Source organism: Malania oleifera, chromosome 13 (assembly GCF_029873635.1).
Source record: "Malania oleifera isolate guangnan ecotype guangnan chromosome 13, ASM2987363v1, whole genome shotgun sequence".
Lineage (NCBI taxonomy): Eukaryota > Viridiplantae > Streptophyta > Magnoliopsida > Santalales > Ximeniaceae > Malania > Malania oleifera.
Genome location: NC_080429.1, coordinates 67,546,029 through 67,569,814, shown reverse-complemented (window position 1 = coordinate 67,569,814; position 23,786 = coordinate 67,546,029). Strand labels below are relative to the sequence as shown.

Genomic DNA, 23,786 nt, shown 5'->3' with positions numbered 1-23,786 from the left:
ACCAAGGCTCTTAATTAAGCCAAAAAATCCACTGTCGATCAATCTTTGGTCGACCGAAGTCTGTTTGTGTCCCAAATTTGACCCTAAATTATTTATAAACCTTTTGTATGATTTTAGTCTTTTAGAAAAAGGTTTGTCTTTGAAAGGCATTGTCTCCTAAGGTCAAACTATGGTCATCTGAGCATTCAACCATATCATGCAGATGCATGCATTGTTACAAACCGAATAATAAAAACTTAAATGCAATACCAATAGAATCAAATATGTCTTCTTCTTTGCTCTTCTAACATCATGGAATGCGCTTGATCGTATAGGCTTTAAGCCCTGCAATCTTCCATTTCCGTTTTCTTATGTGTGTGTTAAATTAATGGACTTTTCACATGCTAAATACACACATAAGAAGCATACACTTTGTCAACGTCAAAACAGAGATTGGACTCAAAAAGTCAATAGTTATGTACCCATTGTTCTTAAGACAAGTGATCACAAACAAACATAATTCCCTAAACAAGTTTGGCTTGTGATATTGACTCATGCCCACATCAGTCTCACACCCATATTGGGCTCATGCCAATATACCAAGTTAACATAGTACTGAGCTTATGCCTATACATAGCTTATACTTATATATGGATTTATATCATATTGGTCTTTGGCCTATACTAGGCTAATGCTCATACCGAGTTCTGATATAACTAATACCCAAATCAGGCTAATGGTCATACCTAGATAATAGCCATACTTGGCTCATGATTGTAGGAATTTTGCCCAATCTTTTAAGTGGTTGAGACTTTTACTAGGTTCCACAAGTTCTCATTCTTGGCTTGCAATTCATAGGAATTTTAAGAGGGCTAGATGCCTCAATTCATATAAATCGTATGCCCTTATAATAATTTTTTTTATCCTTTATTAGGTTCTTGACCTTTGGGATTTTTGAGAGGGCTTAGACACCTCAATTGATTTGAATTACACATATCTAGGCCCGTTGCCTTTATAGTGATTTTTTATCACTTGTTAGGGGCTTGGTCTTATGATTTTTTGTCAAGATTTTCAAAAGAAATTGGAACTTTTTTCTCCAGCTATAATGCTTGAGTTATTGTTAACAAACATCACATTCTTGGATTTGATTGATGCCACATCACACTCCATCAAGGAGTCCTCGCTAGCATAGGATAGGCAAATCTAAATTACTATCATGCAACACCTATGCAAAGAGACCTCAGTGACAAAGGGAGACAAATCTGGTCATCATCTTATCACACATTGACAAGGAGACCTCACTCAATGATTGATGCCATGTCACACTCCAGCAAGGTGTCCTCGCCCATGGAGGGTAAGTGGATTTTATTGTTGCCATATCAAACTTTAGTAGCTATTAAGTGTGATTACTCCATAAATGATACAATCTATGGTGATCTCATCTTAGGGATGCAAATTTCCTAGTTGAGTACGTCATGGGTGGCCAATGTTAAAGAAGTGTCTTCTAATTCAAAGGTAATATTTGAGAAGTCGATAACAAACCTCAGGATTCATGGATGTTATCATTCCATCATTACATTTTAGCAATGTGTTCCTACTCATATAGAGGAAGTAGTTTTGATCGCTACTATGCCATACTCTAGCAAGAAGCCTTTGCTTACGGAGGATAGGTAGATATGATGGTAGTCACTTCATACTCCAGTAAGGCAAATATGATTGTTGTCACGTTACACTTCGACAAGGGGTCTCTTCTTGTGGAGACATTGATTTTTCTTTTTTCCTTGACAGGCGAATAAAAGAAAAGTCGTACTTCTTCGGAATAAATCATTCCCACATATGGCACCAGACTCTTGATGCAAAAATTAACCAAAGTCAAACTCCAATACTTGTACCAATGATCACCCAACACCTACCCATTGCACTAGCAACCATGGGAATTTTTCTTTTTCTTAAAAAAAAAAAAGAGCTTGGGAGACCCCTAGTGACCTATGGAGGCCTTTTCTAATGTTTAACTCTTAACAAAAACATGATTGAATTGATATGACTCATAGTTTGGATAAAAGAATATTTAGTCAATATCAAAGATAAGATGTAATTGATCTGACTTGTAGTTTGGCTAATCCTAGACTCCTTATAGGTTTATCGTGAGGGAGTTTAATAGTCATTGTAATAGGATAGCTACGTTTGACCTTATGAAGAGGTGATACCTCCATAATGGGAGGTTACACTTCATAATGTGTTGCATTTACAAGTTTAAAGGCGTCCTTTGGGGTCCCTCAACAGTTAGGTCAATTGGTATTTTCGCAAATCAATATTGTTATTGTTGTATGAATTCAACATGACACCCTCTTCCATACAAGTTTTTTTCTCAAAGGAAAATATTCCTTGCATACAACAAGATAACAGCTTGAACAATTACAATGACTATCACATACAATTTTGACATCTTTCAAAATAATAACATTGAAGCATGATTTGTACACATTAAAATATGTTTATATAAGCTCATTGACACTTTTGGCATCAATTTTTTTCTTTAGACTGAACAGGACGAACTGTTATATCAAAACAGATAGTCACCATTCTCACAATCAAAACCAAAAAGTGCCTCCAGCTGTTCATCTGTCCACTCTGGAATTGAAGCTTTTGAAACAAGTGGCTGCCTTTGCTGTTCAACTCTGTTTATACTCCCAACTTCTCCAATATTAGTGTGCACAACCAAGTTTGCTGCAGCATCACTGCAGTGGATACTGCCTAATTGATGTCTTTCAGATTCTTTATCCCTACCATCCGCATACCTCTGTTCATTATCAATGATATCTTTATTAGCTCTAGCTTTTATGGGTCCTTTGCTCCCATCCAGTCTAGTCAATATGGATTCCATGTCTCTGGCAGCATTCTGGTTTCTGCTGCTACTGTTGTAGCTGCTGCCCCCTGGTGCTTCATTGCTATTTACTATTTGATTAAGACTAAGTCCACTCCATCTCAAGTTAGCACTTTGTCTAATATCATCCATTCTATCTTCAGCTCTTCCCTGTGACGAAGGAACAGTCTTCGGCAGCAACCATGTCTTTCCACTGCACTCTATAAAGGAAAATGGAATCAGTGGATAGATAAATGGCCTAAAAAATTCTGCCAACAGAGGGAACATCCAAATCAATAGTAGAGTACAATCACTGATGCCCTTAGCAGCACATTACTGCAAATGCATGATGCTTTTTCATAGGGAAGGACCCAGTGTTGACTATGATGCAGAGGAAAAAAAAATTAAAAAGCAAGCAAGAGTGAGAAAAAAAAAAAAAAAAAAATGTATCAACACTCACTACCAGAAGCAGCATGTTTGACTATTGATGCAGGACAATTTTGATCAGGTGGAGCTCTGCAGTCCTTGGAAATGACCTGTAAAAGGAAAGGATTTTCCATCAGTGAATATAATATGGAAAAACGTTACTTGAATAATTTTCTAAAAATTAAAGGCAGACTGAAAACAATAATTGCTTCAATTGGACCCTTATACAGAGGTTAAAAACTCTCCTCGAACAAGCGTGTGTGTGTTTAGGACCTCCCTGCTCTCCCTATAATAATGTGTGCTGTGATTGGTTCTTAAAATGCATCCTTTTAAAAGAGATTTAAGCGTTCAAGAATGAAAAATGGGAGCAAATTCATAAGAAACTTTCACTCAGCAAATTATTCTGCAAAGTGGTTGTCTATCTTGACAAGAAGCAGCTTAAGGTGTCACCAAGGACTTGCCCACAGAGCATGACGAGCCATATTACAAGCATCAAGCTTAAGACAAATGGTCGCAATTAGATGTTTTGAGTGGCAAATCATTGTGCACCAAGTCAAGTTTATGTATTGTTATGTGTCCCTAGGGGGCATTCTAGTGGACAAAGCTTGAAATCTTTGGAGAGGTGGGAAGGGTAATGTGATGGACAATGGGCTACTTCCCATTGTGTAAGCCCAATGTGGGCTTCTAATCGACCAACAAAAATTCCCAAGTCAGGTGGATTCTCTTGAAATTCTAGAGAAGCATGTACAACATATTCATGGCATATGCAGCCAACTATAGATGATTTTTAGAAATAATTGTGTATGCCAAAAAATCATTATAAATAGGCTACTAAGACATACTTATTGTATAACAGGAAGCTTCTAAATAATTCAAAAACCAAAGTTTGAAATTATCTTATGCTTTGAACCATATCAATTGTGCAAGTAAGATCCATTTACAATTGTTCCTAATTATCTCTTTACAATGATGACATAAAAACCATTTTTGTAATAAAGGCAACCAAAAAATTTAATTGTGCACCTTGAAAATGGGGCATCAGTGAAAGACACTGCTAAACAATTCAACAGTTGACCCAGAATCAGTGTCTGGCCCAACTAAGGTCACCAGTGCCTTCATGCTCAAAGTATAAAAAAGATTGTGGACTGTAATAGCTCACATGTCAACCAAAATAAGGACAATTTTTTGGCCCGTTGCTGGACCAAAATCTACATTTCGTCGTTGTCAGGTATTGATTGTGTGATTGATTATAGAATTTATCTGAATGGAAAATTTCAGATATAAATCACACCTTTACTAAATTGCTCAGTGTTATATTGAGATAATGTGCTGAGCGAGATGGGGAAAAAACAGCAACCTGAAAAATGCAAGTTTTAATCAGTCTCAAATGTAGATGATAATAAGATCCAGCTCGCGTACAAAGTTAAAATGCCTGCTCGAAGCTTAGAAGGAAAAATAATTAAAAAATAAATATAATAAATATTTGAATGAAAATGCACATCTCTCTATCACAATACAGATGAAACAAAAATTTTATCCCTGGAAAAATAAAATCAAACCTTCTGGAGTATCAAAACTGAGCCAACAGATATGTCTCTTGCAAACGTTCCTTCAGCAAGAACTTTATGATGAACACTAGCACCAATCGTACCAGTAGGATCCTAAAATCAGAATTCAGAGTAGAAGGCACTTCACTTACATCTGATAGTTCATTTCAACACAAACTCATACCCATATTAAAGATAATAAGAATGAAGATTAAATCCAATTGCATAATTAACCAATTCTAGTGCCCTACCTTCAACGTCACCATAAAATCACCAAGACCATTCGGGCTGCAAGACTTGACAATTGCAACAACCTCATCATACAACCACAGAACATACAATGAGATGTGAACCTCTTAAATTGCTATTAAAGTGGTCATTTTCACCAATGCAATAATTTAGACTACTTCTACACTGCAACAAACATTCATGCACCCATAAAAAATGTATTAAAAAATAATATCTTCATCTGCCACCAAAACTCAGTTTCACATTTCAATGGCTCAACAATAAAGAATAATTACTGCCTCTCAGAAAAAATAACCAAGAACAATTACTATATCTTAAGAATAAATTAGAATATCTTTCTTCTGATTTAGAGTCATGAAATTGACGAGTAATATTTTCTGAAAAGTAATGAAATCGATGACTAATGATACCTGAGCTATCCTGTCAGCGTTCGAACATTTCTTGATCGAGCTTAAAGGCGTTCCGATTGCAACACCATCAACCATACCTACTAAAAACCCCCAATAATTCACCATTTATTAGTAAGGATCCATTGCCATTAGAAACAATATAAAGCGAAAAAGGACATCAGCAATACCCTTCCGAGAAAGAAAATCGACGGCGCAAAGCCAGGGGTTGCGTGAAAAATCATCGTCATCGTCACAGGTACCATTTTCCACTACTCTTCTGATATACTCCTGAGTAGGGATTGGGTCATCAGTGAAGAAATTTCGATCATTACGGGCTTTGCGGTGCATGGCAGCTTGAACGGCGCCGGCTGGGCCTGGAATGGGGCGCAGGGAGGTTGTGGCGACCTCCGGAGAATGGTGGAGGGGCAAAGGATCTAGGGTTTGGGTGGGTGGGATGGGTGCGGATTCGAGAAACGGCGGAGAACAGTCAGTGGGGTCCGAGACTCTGGTGGCGGCGGCGGTGGTTTTGATCGGCGATGGAGGGTGGTGGGGACGCTTGCAGGGGCGGAGGAAAGAGGAGAGGTCAGAGTCGTCGATGTCTAGAGCTTCCCATGGATCCATGCTCAGAGCTCAGTATTGTGCCAAAGCGCGGGAATGGTTAATCCAAGTTGAAATCTGTCCCCTGTTTGATAGTATGGATTTTAAGCATCATATTGGAGATTTAAAATTTATGCTTCCAAACAGGCATTACAACATTTTGAGTTTGGGACTTACAATAGTATATATACTTAAAGAAAGGAAAAAAAATATATATTTACTATTACCATAGATTTAAAATTGAGAGTGTATAAAATTATTCAAAGGAAAAAAATATATAAAGTTGTCTTAAAAGATAAGTATATTATAAAAGTTTCTTTCTTAATTCTTTAAGATGTGATATGTCATTCGATATAAATTGTAGAGACCCGGAAAATTAATAGGAACTAAATAATAATAAGGAAAAGGGAGTTAAATGGGAGAAGAAATTCAAAAGAAGGGCAAAATTAGGTTTTGTTGACGAACTTAATTGTATGGTTTGTGGACGAGTACCTGTGTTTCGTTGACGAAGAGATATCGAGAGGGGAATTTCAGACCTTAATGGTTCGTCAACGATCTCGCTACCTTCATCGACAAAATTCCTTCTTGGGTTCGTCGACGAGCCCACATGTCTTATCGACGAAGCCACATGGCCAGCCATCTATATATACATGAAAATCAATTTTTGGCGAGAGAAAAACAGTCCCTCTCTCATTCTCTCTCTAAAATTCGGCCTAGACACCTTCTCTCTACGATCCTCACTTCATTAAAACCCGATTTGACGATCAGAAACTGCCACGAGGTTCATGGGGAAATTTTCTACAAAATTACCGAAGCAAATTGTTGGTTTGGAGTTCTTGGGCACCATCCCAAAATCATGGTAAGTGGGTTATTTTAAAGTTTTCATGATTATTAAGTATTTTTGAACCTAGGATTTGTGTTAGACAAAAATATACTGAAGTTTGAATTGATTAAACTAGGGTTGATATGAAATATAGGGTTTGGTGCAAACACCATAGGCACGAGATAAGGATCCTAGTGGATACTTCCTCAGGAACTCAGGTAAAGATGATAATAAATTATAGTCTAGGAAATTATGAATATACGGCTCGGAAAAATGTGAATTGAATAATTATTCTGGGAAATTCTGTTGATTGACTGGGAAAAATATATATGTATAATTTCATGGTTTTGGAATCACGAACGTTATAGGTGTGAATTAGTAAATAATAAACGAGTCTCAATTAGCCAAGGGAAATATGTTATGCTAGTTAAATTAGATATTTTTACCAGTAAAATATAAGATATGATTATGGGTTTCCAAAGTAAGATTTTGAATAATTTAGAAAAAAAAAATTATACAGTTTTACAAATTATATTTAATGAGTTTTAATTATTGTGTGGCATGAGAATATTGGTATAGTACAGAATTCTATGTAGCTTTTACAAAACTACGACTATATAGTTTTTACAGAATCATGATATACAGTTTTATTTACAAAACTATGGCTATACAGTGTTTTATGGAATTATAGTTTACACGGTTATACAAAACTATGATATACAGTTTTCACAGTACCATGATATTCAGATTATAAAACAATGATATACAGATATTATAGAACCATAACATACAGATATTACAGCTTACACAGATCAATTTATTACAACATTATGGTTAACACAGTTTTACAGAATCATGGTTATTACAGTTGAAACAGAATCATGGAAAAATAGTAAGATATATTAAATAGTATTATATAATATCAGACCCTGATGGACCATATCAGATTACAGAGGACGGTACCGTAGTTATTAGAGTTCAGAGTGCCACCACACATCTTAAATAAAGTGTGGAATTTATGAGTAGTCGATTGTGCCTTGAGAGAGACAAAGACTCCTTGGTAGTCCAGGTTAAGGCGGCCAATCTAATGATAGAGGTTTTTAGTTGACTTATCTTGATAGGCAAGCCAGTGTTAAGTCCAGCCCACGGGTCACACAACCTTGTCATGAGGGGTTAAATCATGACATACAATTATCCATCTAGGGAAATTTTCATAGTTATATATATATAGTAGCTAAAAGTATGATTAAGTAGAAAGTTAATAATACTCATACTTTAAGTGACATAAATCTGAGTTATGATGTATCTTATCTTTATATGTTATCCCAATTACAACCTGATTAATAAATATATTGCTCACATAGACTCATTTGCCACACACTAATAATAACATATTTTGTCTTACTAGGAGTTGTCTCATCCCAGTATTTATAAACATTTCTGGTGATCCAGTTAGACGAGCAGATCAAGCTCGGAGATAGAAGAGACCCTTGTACTGCCCTGTTTGTAGGGTAAGTGATTTTAGGAGATACATTTTTGAGTAGTTCCTAAAGGATCTAGTGGATAATTTTGGAGAGATGTGTATGTATGTTTGGAAATTACTGAAACTTTGGTATTGTAATTATGGTAATGTAATTTATGTTTTCCGTTGTATAAGTGTTTTATTTCTATGAATAGGAATTCTTGGTGTCCACTTTGGAACCGAGACATTATAGTAGATTTTATAAGGGGTATCAGAGTAATATAATTTTACAGTCTATATATAGAAAAAAATGGTATGAATTTTTGGGTCGTTACAGTTTGGTATCAGAGCCTAGGTTGTTAGGTTCTATAGACTTTAGTGTACAATGAAGAACAATGCCAGAGTATAGGAATGGATTGATGATGAGGGTAGTAATGAGTAGGCTAGGAATTTGGAAAAGTCAATGTGAGGGATTAAGATGAGAATTTAGGATTTTGTCTTGCGGTTCGGAGACAGGAACTTCAACATGGTTTTTATGATTTTCCTAGGGTGACAATTCTAGGAAAGCCATAGTAAGCTATCGTCAGTTTCTATTTCCGAATGGTAAGACTGGACCTTAAATTAGTGATTGGTAGTATGAGGATATCTCAGTTAGATTAATGTGAGAATAGTGTTATGAGGTTTAGATTCTTAGATTATTTTGGTATTATTGCAGGATGGATCCAAGAAATAATAGTGCTCACGCTAGCGGTAACGATGGTGGGCCTTCTAACATGGGCGGCGAGGATTTTCATGTTGTTCTGCGCAGTGCAGTTCAACATTTGATGGCTGAGATTGTGCAGAGCTTTAGAGAGTCAAGAGGCCCATCTGCGAACCAAGACTATACCATCGAGAAGTTTACCAAAATGAATCCTCCGGCATTTTCAAGAGGAGCTGACCTTGCAGTTACTGAAAACTGGGTACAAGAGATGGAGAAAATACTGATGGTACTGCATTGTATGGATGATCAGATGGTCCTATATGCCACCTATAAATTGATGGGTGAGGCTGAGAGATGGTGGACAACCATGAAATTACTAGAGGAACGGAGACTCATACCGGCAATCATAACTTGGAGCTGATTTAAAGAAATTTTCTTTGATCATCATTTTCCTGCCACCATCAGAAAGGCTAAGGTTTCTGAATTTGACTCATGGAAATCTCAAGGTTCAGCAGTATGCAGTGAAGTTCATCGAGCTATCACATTTTGCTCCTTACATTGTACCAGATGAGGTTAAGAAGGCAAGAATGTTTGAAAAGGGCTTGAGGCAAGAAATCTTTAAACAAGTGGTAGCTATAAAGGTGCAGGACTTCTCTGAACTAGTAAATAGAGTCACAATAGCAGAGGAGAGAAATCAGAGGGATGTGGGAACACCAAGCTAGAGAAAGAGGCCCACGCCTCCGGGATTTCAGGCGGGTACCAGCTGGGCCCATGGAGGGGAGATCTGTATAGAGGAGGTCAGAGGCAGATGATGAGACACCATGGTTTTTAGGGTGAGTAGACTTATCCCATTTTCCCTAGGTGTGGCCGAAGACAAATGGGTGAATACCGGATGGGAGAGAACGTTAGCTATTGGTGTAGGAAACTCGGTCATATGGCACGAGCATGTCAGGGACAGTTGACTCATGCACCAACTCCTAGACCTTTTCGGGGAGGTCACCAGGCACCCCATGGAGACTAGCAGAGGAACACAGCCCCGGTAAGGGTTTATGCAATGACGCCAAGAGATGTCGAGGCTACAGGTGACGTTGTGATCGGTATTTTTATTACTTTATCATATAAAGTTGTTGTTTTATTTGACTCAGGTGCCACCCATTCTTTCATATCATTGGGGTATGTCAAATTATCTAAGGTTGAGACACAGTTGTTAGATGTTGAGTTGTTAGTAGCCACAACGACTAGATCCGTAGTGAGGTGTAGAAGGGTGCTTAAAAACTATCCAGTGAGCATTTAGGAGAAAATATTACCAGCTGATCTCGTCATATTAGACATGTAGGAGTTTGATATAATATTAGGTATGGACTGGCTGGTAGCTAACTATGACAGCATTGATTGCCATCAAAAAAGGTGATCTTCAGACCACCAAGAGAGCAGGAATTTAAATTTGTGGGATCGCGTGTACGCGCCTCGCCACAATTGGTGTCAGCTATTTAGGCGAGAAGGCTGCTTCAGGATGTTTGTCAAGGGTATGTAGCTTATGTAAAGGAGATGCTAGAGGGAGAATTAAAGCTTGCTGATATTCCAGTAGTCAGATAATTTCTAGATGTATTTCCAGAAGAGTTACTTGATTTACCACTAGATCGAGAGATTGAGTTTACCAAGGACCTACTTTCAGAGTCAACATCGATATCTAAAGCACCCTAAAGGATGGCTCTAGCCAAACTGAAAGAATTGAAAGACCAGTTACAGGATTTGTTGAATAAAGGGTTTTTAAGGCCTAGCATGTTGCCTTGGGGAGCGCTAGTTCTGTTTGTGAAGAAGAAAGACGGGATTATGAGGATATGCATCGATTATAAGGAGATAAATAAAGTGAAGATTAAGAATAAGTACCCTCTTCCTAGAATCGATGACTTATTTGATCAATTACAAGGGACCCAAATCTACTCCAAGATTTATCTTCACTTGTGATACCATCAGGTGAAAATTAAAGTTGAGGATGTTTCGAAGACAGCATTTAGGACTAGATATCGCCACTACGAGTTTCTAGTTATGCCATTTGGTCTAACTAATGCACTCATGACGTTTGTGGATCTGATGAATCGGGTATTCCATCAGTACTTGGACCAGTTTGTTATGGTCTTTATAGATGATATATTGGATTATTCAAAGAGTTTTGAGGAGCACGAGGATCATCTGAGGCTGGTATTGCAGGTGTTGAGAGAAAAGAAGATGTTCACCAAGTTTAAGAAATGTGAATTCTGGCTAAGGCAGGTCGCTTTCCTGAGGGATGTGATCTCTGGGGACAACATATCAGTAGATCCAAGTAAGATAGAAGCAATGGTGAATTGGATAAGGCCAAAAAACGTTTAGGAGATCAGAAGCTTCCTAGTTCTGGCAGGGTACTACCAGCGTTTTGTGGATGGGTTTTTTAGATTATAGGGTCCACTGACACGACTCATGAAGAAAAATGTAAAGTTTGAATGGACAGATGATTGTGAGGAGAGCTTCTAGGAGTTGAAGTAGCGTCTACTCACTGCACTGGTATTATCTATTCCATCAAGAGAGGATGGATTTGTTATATATAGTGACGCATCCCAGAAGGGACTTAGGTGTGTGTTGATACAGCATGGGAGAGTTATTGCATACGCTTCTCGGTAACTTAAGGAATATGAAAAGAACTACTAGGTACATGATTTGGAGTTAGTTGCAGTGGTGTATGCCCTAAAGATTTGGAGGCATTATCTGTATGGTGGGAAGTGTGAGATCTTCACTAACCATAAAAGTTTAAAGTATTTCTTCACCCAGAAAGAATTGAATATAAGGCAAAGGATATGGTTAAAGCTCATTAAAGACTATGATTGCATTATCAGCTACCACCCAGGGAAAGCAAATGTGGTGGCTAATGCTCTAAGCTAGAAATCAGTAGGAGCAGCATTGTCAGCAGTGACGATCCAGTATCCAATCCAGATGGATTTGGAGAGGCTCAGTGTGGAGCTGGTAGAGGGTGATCACCAGGCATTCATTGCCAACTTGGTACTATAGCCTGCCCTACAGGAAAAGATTAAAGCTGCTTAGAGGAATCATACAGAATTAGTAGAGCTGATGGATAAAGTGCAAGATGGATAGGGAGAGGAGTTTAGTATTTCAGATGATGAAACTTTGAGGTTCTGTACCAGATTGTACGTACTTGCAGATGCTAATATTAAGAAGGCTATCCTAAAGGAGGCGCACAAATCCATTTACACAGTGCATCCTCGCAACACTAAGATGTATTGGAAGCTCCGAGAGTTATTCTGGTGGAGTGACATGAAGAGAGAGATAGCCGAGTTTGTGGAGTAGTGTTTGATGTGCCAATAGGTAAAGGCTAACCACTAGAGACCGGCAGGACAGTTGCAACCACTCGACATCCCTAAATGGAAGTGGGATCATATATCTATGGATTTTGTTATAGGATTACCACCGGATAGAACGCCATTTAGGTAGTTGTAGACCAACTGATGAAGACTGCCCACTTTCTCCCTATTAAAGTCAACTACTCTATGAACAGGCTGGCAGAGTTATACATTTAGGAGGTAGTTCGACTCTATGGAGTGCCAGTATATATAGTTTCAGAGCGAGACCCACGTTTCATGTCACAATTTTGGAGGAATTTGTAGGAAGCTTTGGGGTCTCAATTATCATTCAGCACAACCTTTCATCCTCAGACTGATGGGCATATGGGGAGGACGATCCAAATGCTAGAGGATATGCTACGAGCATATGTGCTGGACTTCGGGGGTAATTGATGTATTAAGTTGTGTTTTGGGTTTATAGGATATAGTTGGTTTGGGGGAAATTTTGGTTAGTTATTGTAATCTCCCAAAACCATTAATGTAACCACAGTATTCCTCCGCCACAAGTGAGGGTAATTAATAAAATAAGTAGCGAATTTTTCCTCAGGGGATGATGTATAACATAGATAGCAAATTTCGAGGAAGAAATTTTTATAAGAAGGGGAGAATGAAGAGAACCGGAAAAATAATAGCAATTAAATAATAATAAGGAAAATGGAGTTAAATGGGAAAAAAATCAAAAGAAAGGCAAAATCAGGGTTCATCGACGAACTTACTTGTATGGTTCGCGGACGAGTACCTGTGTTTCGTCGACGAAGAGATACCAAGAAGGGAATTTCAAACCTTAATGGTTCGACGACAATCTCGCTACCTTCATCAATGAAATCCCTTCTTGGGTTCGTCGACGAGGCCACGTGTCTCCTCGATGAAGCCAGGTGGCCAACCATCTATATACGTGAAAATCAGTTTTTGGCAAGAGAAAAATAGTCCCTCTCTCATTCTCTCTTTAAATTTTGGCCTAGACACCTTCTCTCTACGATCCTCTCTTCATTAAAGCCTAGTATGACGATCAAGAACTGCCACGAGGTTCGTGGGGAGATTCTCTGTAAGATTGCTGGAGTAGATTATTGGTTTAGAGTTCTTGGGCACCATCCCAAAATCAGGGTAAGTGGGTTATTTTAAGATTTTCTTGATTATTAGGTATTTTTGGACCCAGGATTTGTGTTATAAAAAAATATACTGAAGTTTGAATTGATTAAACTATGGTTGATATGAAATACAGGGTTTGGTGCAAACACCGCAGGCACGAGATAAGGATCCTAGTGGATACTTCATCAGGAACTCAGGTAAAGAAGATAATAGTTTATAGTCTAGGAAATTATGAATATGTGGTTCGGAAAAGATGTGAATTGGATAATTATTTTGGGAAATTCTGTTGATTGACTAGGAAAAATATATATATGTATAATTTCATGGTTTTGGAATCACAAACATTGTAAGAGTGAATTAGTAAATAATAAACGAGTCTCAATTAGCCAGGTAAGGGAAATATGTTATGCTAGTTAAATTAGATATTTTTACCAATAAAATATAGTAAATGATTATAGGTTTCCAAAGTAAGATTTTGAATAATTCAGAAAAAAAAAATTATATAGTTTTACAAATTATATTTAATGAGTTTTAATTATTGTGTGGCATGAAAATATTAGTATAGTACAAAATTCTACACAACTTTTACAAAACTACGACTATATAGTTTTTACATAATCATGATATACAGATTATACAGTTTTATTTATTAAACTATGGCTATACAGTGTTTTACAGAATTATAGTTTACACGGTTATACAAAACTATAATATATAGTTTTCACAGTACCATGATATTCAGATTATAAAATGATGATATACAGATATTATAGAACCATAACATAAGATATTACAGCTTACACAGATTAGTTTGTTGTAGCGTTATGGTTAACACTGTTTTATAGAATCATGGTTATTACAGTTGAAACATAATCTTGGTAAAACAGTAAGATATATTAAATAGTATTATATAATATCAGACCCTGATGGATCAAATCAGATTATAGAGCACGGTACTGTAGCTATTACAGTTCAGAGTGTAACCACACATCCCAGATAGAGTGTGGAATTTATGAGTAGTCGAGTGTACCTTGGGAGAGACGAAGACTCCCGGGTAGTCCAGGTTGAGGCGGCCAATCTGATGACAGAGGTTTTCAGTTGACTTATCTTGGTAGGCCAGCCAGTGTTAAGTCCAGCCCACGGGCCGCACAACCCTGTCATGAGGGATTAAATCATGACATACAATTATCCATCCATAGAAGTTTTCACAGTTTTATATATATATATATATATATATATATATATATAGTAGCTAAAAGTATGATTAAGTAGAAAGTTAATGAACACTTGTACTTTAAGTGACATAAGTATGAGTTACGATGTATCTTATCTTTATATGTTATCCTAGTTACAGCCTGATTAATAAATATATTGCTCATGTAGACTCATTTGCCACACACTAGTACTAACATATTTCGTCTTACTGAGAATTTTCTTATCCCAGTATTTATAAACATTTTAGGTGATCAATTTGACGAGCATATCAGGCTCATAGATAAAGGAGACCCTTGTACTACCCTGTCTATGGGGTAAGTGACTTTGGGAGATGTATTTTTGAGTAGTTCCTAAGGGATCTGGTGGATGATTTTGGAGAGATGTGTTTGTATGTTTGGAAATTACTGAAACTCTAATATTATAATTATGGTGATGTAATTTATGTTTTTCGTTGCATAGGTGTTTTGTTTCTATGAATAGGAATTCTTTGTGTCCACTTTGGGATCGAGACATTATAGTAGATTTTATAAGGGGTATCAGAGTAATATAATTTTACTATCTATATATAGAAAAAAAATGGTATAATTTTTGGGTCGTTACATAAATAATATCAATATATATATTTTTTTCTAATATTTATGAAAAAAAATTTATATATATATAATATATTTTAAAATACTTTTTCTAATAATTCCTTATTAGAAGAGAGAGAGAGAGAGAGAGAGAGAGAGAGATAAAATACATTTTGATTATTTATATTATAATATTATTTTATTTATTTATTTTTTTAATGACTCAAAACTTTTGTATGGGCAAGCCCTTCGAATTCGTCTAGGTAGCACTAAATCGAAGGATGAAAACATTACTAATTCGTTTATACATTCCTAATAATTCACTGGACAAATCACAAGACACATTATAAAAAGTTAAGAAAAACATATCTGGGCAAACCCTTTGAACCTGTCAAGGTAGAGCACTAAATCGAAGGATGGAAACATTACTACTTGTTCATTGATACATCCATGATAATTCACCAACAAATCACAAGGCACATTATAAAGATTTAAGAAAAACTTTTTTAATCCACTTATATGCCAACTAAATATAATTTAAGATAAATATATATACTTTCAATTTTATATCTATTAAATAGGAAACTTAATTTATTTCTTTTTTTTTTTTTTCGTAATCTATCTTCTTCTTTTTTTTTTCTCTTTCTTCAAGTAAATAAGGTCATGTTATTTCTTGAACTCAATTTTTTTTTTTCAATTTTTAGTGTTATTTTTTATTTTAAAAACGTTTAAATTTAAATACATAGGAGGTAAAAAATGCATTTATTTCTTAAATAAGAAATTAAGAAGATAAGTATTTATTAGGGGAAAGAATAATAGTTAGTGTTATAAAAGATATAGAAAATAAATAGAGACAAAACAGAAGTCTTATGTGGTTCGGCTATGCCTACTCCACGGGCGGATGTGATCAAAACTTCACTATCACGGAAGGAATTACAAGAATTTTTTCTTCTGGAGTTCATGTGTATAAAAGAATTTTGGAGAGATATGTTTTATTCTGTCACCCTTTATGTATCCTCCTCTTTGTTGTGCTATACATGCAGCATTGTCTTCATATAAAACTGCTGTAATATCCTTGATTGATTGAAGACTACAATTTGCTTGGATATGAGAAATCATTGATCTAAGCCACACACATTCTCTACTAGCTTCATGGATAGCTAGTATTTCAGAATGATTGGAAAATGTTGCTGTAATTGTCTACTTTACTAGTTTCCAATATATATAAGTTTTTTCGTAAAGAAATACATATTCAGATAGATATCCAACATCTGCATTTCCTACTAATTAAGATTTGGAATCAAATGAGTAGCATAGACCCAAATAAGATATACCTCTCAAATAGCGCAGAATGTGCTTAATTCCATTCTAATGTCACCAAGTAGAAGCAGAGCTATATCTTGCTAGTAGATTTACAGAATATGTAATGTTGGGTCTTGTACCATTGGTTAGATACATTAGAGAGCCGATAACACTTAAATATGGCACTTCAGGACTAAGTTATTCCTCCCCCTCGTCATGAGGTCTAAATGGATCCTTCTTAATATCAAGTGATTGCACCATCATTGAAGATCCCAAAGGATGAACTTTGTCCATATAGAATTGCCTTAATACCTTTTTGGTATATTTAAATTGATGAACAAGAATTCTGCAATTAACATGTTTAATATGTAGGCCAAGACAATATTTTGTCTTTCCTAAATCTCTCATCTCAAATTTCACCACTAAATAATTAGCAGTTTTAGTGAGCTTTTCAAGAGTCCCAACTAGAAAATTTGGATTCAAATCTTTTAATAAAAACTCATGGACAAATTGGATCATTTATGAATCCCTCTTTTAAAAGGTACTCATTTAATCGATTGTACTACATGCATCTAGATTGCTTTAGTCCATATAAAGAACGTTGGAGTTTAATTGAATATAATTTTTTGGGTTTTACTTCAGGCAATTTAAAACATTTAGGGATTTTCATATAAATTTCATTATCCAACGATCCATATAGGTATGTTGTTACTACGTTTATAAGACGCATGCTCAGTTGTTCAGCGACTGCTAACCTAATTAAAAATCTGAAAGTGATTCCATCCATTATGGGAGAATGTGTCTTTTTATAATCAACTCCGAATTTCTACGAGAAACCTTGTGCCACAAGCCTTGTTTTACATCAAGTAATTTCATTATTTTCATTTCGCTTGTGCACAAATACCCATTTGTATCCAACGGGTTGGACATCTTCTGGTGTCTGAACTATAGGTCCAAAAACTTCTCTTTTTGATGGAGAGTTTAATTCTAATGTGATAGCCTCTTTCCATTTTGGTCAATCACTTCTATATCGACATTCATTAACAAATTTAGGTTTAGGATCCTCATTACTTCTGGTAATGTCAGTAGCTACTACATATGCAAATGTGTTATTGATAACAACTTTATTTCTATCTCATATTTCTCCTATGTAATGAATTGAAATCTCATTATTATTTCTAGGTACCTATCCCTTTTTAAGGGATATTTCTTCAGGAGTTTCCTTTTCAATAGATTCCTCTTCATGAGATTCCACAACAAGGATTTCATTTTTAGGAGAAACAAGTTTGTGAATGTCGAATGGATTATCCACCTCTGTAACCTCTTCTAGAGTGTTTACAAATTTCAATCTTCTCCTTCTAGGAGTTTTATCTTTTGTACCAAAAAGGCTTCCACGCTTAACATGTGGTTTAGGTTCATTAGCCGACTATTGTCCTTCAGGGACATCAATATGTGCTGGAATATTTGCAGCAGGTATATGAGATTTTAGTATGACCTTGGTATCTACAAAAGAATCTGGTAATTGATTTGCAATCCCTTGCAAATAGATAATCTTCTGAACTTCAAGTTCACTTTAATTTGTGCGAGAATCTAAATAAGATAAAATCATGGCATTCCATGTGATTTCATGTTGTGCTTCAAGCACTGATTTAGCTCCCCCTAATGTAGGAAATATTGTTTCATCAAAACGACAATTGTGAATTACGGTGTTATCCCAAGAAGGGGGTGAATTGGGTAATTTTAAAAAATTAACCCTTTCAAGTTCTAATTTTAAAAGCAATCAATTACAAACTTGCAAGCTACTAAATATTACTTCAATGTTTTTCAATTAATTAATCTAATGAGTAATTTTATCAATCAACCTAAATTACCCAATTACTTTGTATACCGACTATATATTTAAAATAATCACAATATTCACACAAACAAGATTACGTGGAAATTAAATAAAGGTAAGGGTAAGAGAGATGCAAACTCAATTTTTACGAGGTTCGACCTAACCCAGTCTACGTCCTCGCCTTGAGCAACACACTCAATGATTCAACTAAAAAATCGCTCCTTTAACTAGGATGGATCTTCCCTAACATCCTGCTGCTTACAAGAGGTGTAGCTTCCTCCTCAAACTCGGTTAACAGCCCGAACCATAAATACAATATAAAATAACAATTTCTGCAAAAACTCAAATGCTTCTACACAAAGCTAGTGAGTACAATAAAAACCTAATACATATTCATATGATAATGTTGAAGCTCAATGTGTGAGTATGATATTCAATAATATTTCTTGAAACAAGTGATGAGTGATCGTTATATAAAATATATGAGACAAAAATGCTCCAACGATCTAATCAACTATACGATTTTTAAAAAATTGCTTAGACAATTGATTTTCAGTAAAGATCAACAATATAGGCTTTATCAATATACTTAGTCAATAAGTTAAATAAGATATTCTTTAATAATAATTATACTAAGATGAAATCTTTGAATAGAATATAAACTTGATAGTTTTTCAAAGATTTGAAGCTTAAACAAAACACTTTCTCAAATAATGATCTTTCAAAAAATATATATATAATTAATAACTCAAGATCAATCTCTCAAAAAAATATTCAAGAATAAGTTTGTGAGAGGAAAAAGTCTTTAAGAATAGGCAAACAATTAGTTCGATCACCAAACCTTAATACTCAAGTTGTTTGCACAATATTCGCTGAAATGCCTTTTGAAAATCAACATAGCCCAAGCTTGCATTTGATGTGAATGCTTTGAAATCGCAGGCAAGAGCTTAGCAGTTTGTTCAATGCCCTCACGAGATGTGCAAAAACGTTCAAGGTTCCCAATAATATGCAAAAAGTGAGGCACTAGGGTTTTTAGGTTAATTTTATAAGAGTTCTTGGCCCTAGATTAAATCTTGACCGTTGGATCATTTAAAAATAAGAGTTTTCGTCTGTGTCCGTGGTGAAACATGAATCAGCGTTCTGACCTTCGTTGAAGAATGGGTACGTTCGTTGATGAGTGTACAACACTCGTTCGTCAACAAGAGCACTGTTTAAACTTTTTGAGCTCTCGGTATTTTTTCGTCAATAAGACAACACTATTCATCGCTGAGTGGCCTTCATACCTTCATCGATGAGGCCATTGGGTTCGTCGACAAGGCCACTAAAATTTGCCTCAAAAAATTTATTCAACCTAGACTAATGTAAATGTATTTTTCATGAATTGCATGAGTCCTAAGGACAATCTAGGGTATATTTGAGCTTCGAACTATATCATATGACATGTAAATACATTTAATTCTAAATACTAATTCCCATTGAATATCTTGAACTTGAAGCTTGCTTCCTCATCCTTTCATTCCTTTAGTTCCATGGATTGCGCCAAGTGATATGTACTTTAGATTCCTCGTGGCTTCCATACAAGATTATTTTTCGTGCATTCTAAATCATGGTCCTGCTCACAAACTCAATTGTACAGGTCAAATACCAAGTAATTTGTCATTATTAAAATAGGATTGGACTCATAGAGTCAACAATCTCTCCCTTTTTTATGATGACAAACATGCAAGCAAAAATGGGTTACGCCTAACAAGGCTCCCCCTAAGATAATGCATAATTTAGAATAACAATATAGTTTACACACAATAAAGCTCATACACATTGACTGTTTGAAAGAAATCTCCCCCTTTATTTCACAAGAAAAAATATTTTGCTTATTTCTCCTTCTTTTTGACAAAATCACTAACTTCTCCCAAAAATCATTTTCTCATCATTTTTGCTTACTAATTTCTCCCCCTTTTTGACATCAAGAAAAAGGTATATAAAAAAATGTGTTTTGTTAAAAATATATCACATGTTTGCAATCAAAAATATATTTCCCATGTTACTCAATTTACTTCTCCCCCTTTCTAATGTATATCTGTGTTGTTGAATCAAATGTCAATGTAAACATACACAGTATTTCAATTTTCATAGACATGGATAAGTAAATCAATCCATTAAAATCCAATAGTTTTTATTTGAGCATCAACTTGTGTGTATAAAAGAAATTAATTATGAAAAAAAATTGATACCAATTGTTAGAAAAATTTTGCCAAATGTGAAATGTTTAACCTAATGTTAATGTTAATGTAAATTGTTCCTCCTTAATGATGTAGTCTAATGTAATTCTAAGCAACTTCTCTACTATGCATCAGACCTAATTCACGTCTAATTTGGATAAATCTATCCTCCGGAAGTGGTTTCGTGAATATGTTTGCCCATTGTTCATTCATGGATACAAACTCAATTGTCACATCTCCTTTTTGCACATGATCACGAAAAAAATAATGTCTAATTTCTGTATGTTTAGTTTGTGAATGTGATATAGGATTCTTCAAGATGTTTATTGCACTCATATTATCGCAACTTATAGAAACTATGTCATAGTGTAGTCCAAAATCCGTAAGTTGTTGTTTCATATACAACGTTTGAGCTCAACAACTTCCAGCCACTGAATATTCTGCCTCTGCTGTGGAAAGAGCAACTGAATTTTGCTTCTTTGAAAATCAAGATAGTAACGAATGTCCTAAGAAATGACATGTGCCGCTAGTACTTTTTCTATCTAGTTTACTTCTGGAAAAATCTGCATCTGAATAGCTAATAATCTCAAAGGAGGTATACTTAGGATTCCATATTCTAAGTTCAATTGTTCCAATTAGGTATCTAATTATTCTTTTGACAGCTAGTAGATGAGACTCTTTAGGTGCATCCTGAAATCTTGAGCACAAGCATATGTTAAACATTATGTCAGGCCTACTGGCAGTCAGATACAGTAAACTGTCAATCATCCCACAATAGAGCTTAACATCTACTGGTATACCTTGTTTGTCTTTGTCTAATTTTAAAGAAGAGCTCATAGGTGTCCCTAGTATTTTTCCATCTTCCATATTAAACCTTTTAAGCAAGTCTCTAATGTACTTCGATTGATTTATAAAATTCCATGTTTTGCTTGTTTGATCTGAAGTCCTAGGAAGAAGTTCTCTCATAATGCTCATCTCAAATTCCTTTTGCATACACTTTGCAAACTCATTGCACAACTCTTCATTTGTTGCTCCAAATATGATATCATCCACGTATAGTTGTACTGAGAGCAAATTTTCATTTTTAGCTTTTATGAAGATTATTGTATCAATCTTTCCTCTAGTAAAACCATTTTCCAGTAGAAAACCACTTAGCCTTTCATACCAAGCTCTAGGAGATTGCTTTAAACCGTACAAGACTTTAGTTAGTCTATAAACGTATTTTTGATGCTTATGGTTTTCCAAACCTAGGGGTTGTTCTACATATACTTCTTCACTTATGTAGCCATTTAAAAATGCACTTTTGACATCCATTTGATACAGCTTAAAGTACTTGAAAGCAGCATAAGCTAAAAGCATTCTAATGACTTTCATTCTAGCTACAGGTGCAAAGGTTTCCTCAAAGTCTATTCCTTCCTCTTGGTTATATCCCCGAGCTACTAGTCTTGCCTTATTTCTAACAATTATTCCATGCTCATCCTTCTTGTTCTTATATATCAATTTTGTTCCAATAACTGTCTTATCCTCAAGTCTAGGAACTAATGTTCAGACTTTATTTCTCTCAAACTGGTTTAATTCTTCTTACATAGATATTACCCAGGACTCATCCTCAATTGCTTCACTCACATTCTTAGATTCTTCTTGTGATAAGAAAGCAAAATGACTTATTATATTTCTAAGTGAGGATCGTGTCATTACTCCACATGATGATTCTCCTATAATTTGATCTATAAGATGATTCTTTATGTACTTCCAATATCTAGGTAGTTCATTAACCTCTTTTTCTCCTTGGTTGTCTTTAGAACGTGTTTCCTAAACTTCTTTAATCTTATCTGAATTATTTTCAATAGATGATTTTTCAAATTCTTTATTTATCTCAATTTCATCTTCATTAGTATTTTTGAATAAGGGATTGGACTCATCGAATACTACGTGAATAGATTCTACAACGGCTAATGTTCGCTTGTTATATACCCTGTAGGCTTTGCTATCTGAGGCGTATCCTAGAAAAATGCCTTCATCTGATTTCACATCAAACTTTCCTAACTATTCATTGTCTCTAAGCACAAAGCATTTGTAGCCAAAGACATGAAAATATGAGATGTTTGGTCTATGGCCATTACATAATTCATATGGAGTCTTATTTAGAGATGGTCTAATTAGGACTCTATTTAGAACGTAACAGGCTGTATTTACTGCCTCAACCTAAAAGTACTTAGGTAGTTTATGTTCGTTAAGCATAGTTCTGGCCATTTCTTGTATAGACCTATTCTTTCTTTCAACAACTCCATTCTATTGTGGTGTTCTAGGAGCTGAAAAGTTACGAGATATTCCTAATGAATCACAGTATTATTCCATACCTTTAATTTTTAAATTCTCAACCCTTATCACTTCGGATTTAAGTGATAGTATATCCCTTTTCATTTTGAATTCTCTCGCACAATTTAATAAATTGTTCACACGCTTCATCTTTGTGACCTAAAAATAGTACCCATTGTAAATCTAGAATAGTCATTAACTATAACAACTGTGTATGATTTTCCTCCTAAATATTGAATTGGGTTTGAACCAAATAAGTCTAAGTGTAGCATTTGGAGTGGCCTAGTAGTAGAGATTACTTTCTTCTTCTTAAAAATAGATCTTGTTTGTTTTCTTAACTGACATACATCACAGATTTTGTCTTTCATGAATTTTGTCTTAGGCAATCCCTTAACTAAGTCTCCCTTAACTAGTTTAGATATTAGGTCCATGTTTGTGTGTCCTAGTCTCCTATGCCAAATCCAACTAATTTCATTGATAGCAGAGAAACATGTCACATGTTGAGAAGTTAAATTATCAAAGCTGGTGGTATATACATTTTCATGACGCTCAGCAGTGAATAAAATTTTGTTATCAGTTTTATGTTCAACAATACACTTGTCATGTTCAAAAGGTACTTTACAACATTTATCACACAGTTGAATTATGCTTAATAAGTTATGTTTTAAACCATCAACCAGTAGAACATCATCTATGAAGAGTGATGAATTGTTACCAACTTTACTTACGCCTGTGATCCTTCCTTTTGCATTGTCCCCAAAAGTGGCAAATCCTCCGTCCTTTGGTGTGATGGATGCGAATTTAGC

The 23,786-nt window shown here is 35.3% G+C and overlaps 1 protein-coding gene across 7 annotated transcripts; it reads right to left on the bottom strand.

Annotated features, from left to right (window-relative positions):
- Positions 1–2,332: 2,332 nt before the first annotated feature.
- On the bottom strand, positions 2,333–6,184 carry LOC131146402 (uncharacterized). Of its 7 annotated transcripts, none has more exons than XM_058095991.1 (7): positions 5,642–6,178; positions 5,475–5,554; positions 5,067–5,129; positions 4,828–4,929; positions 4,560–4,625; positions 3,303–3,378; positions 2,333–3,063 (listed from the first exon to the last, which is right to left on the bottom strand). In XM_058095991.1, exons 1-7 carry the CDS (start codon positions 6,072–6,074, stop codon positions 2,543–2,545), a joined length of 1,341 nt encoding a protein of 446 aa, XP_057951974.1. In that variant the 5' UTR covers positions 6,075–6,178; the 3' UTR covers positions 2,333–2,542. The 7 variants fall into 7 exon arrangements, with proteins under 7 accessions (XP_057951974.1, XP_057951977.1, XP_057951978.1 ...); XM_058095994.1 differs by having other exon boundaries at positions 3,306–3,378; XM_058095995.1 differs by having other exon boundaries at positions 5,067–5,111.
- Positions 6,185–23,786: the final 17,602 nt, after the last annotated feature.

Coding starts and splice junctions, on each gene's coding strand:
- LOC131146402 (XM_058095991.1), bottom strand. CDS start 6,074: ATGGATCCATGGGAAGCTCTAGACATCGACGACTCTGACCTCTCCTCT. Junction 5,130..5,474: donor ACGCTGACAGGATAGCTCAG/GTATCATTAGTC, acceptor TTGTATGATGAG/GTTGTTGCAATTGTCAAGTC. Junction 3,064..3,302: donor CAAACATGCTGCTTCTGGTA/GTGAGTGTTGAT, acceptor TTTCCTTTATAG/AGTGCAGTGGAAAGACATGG.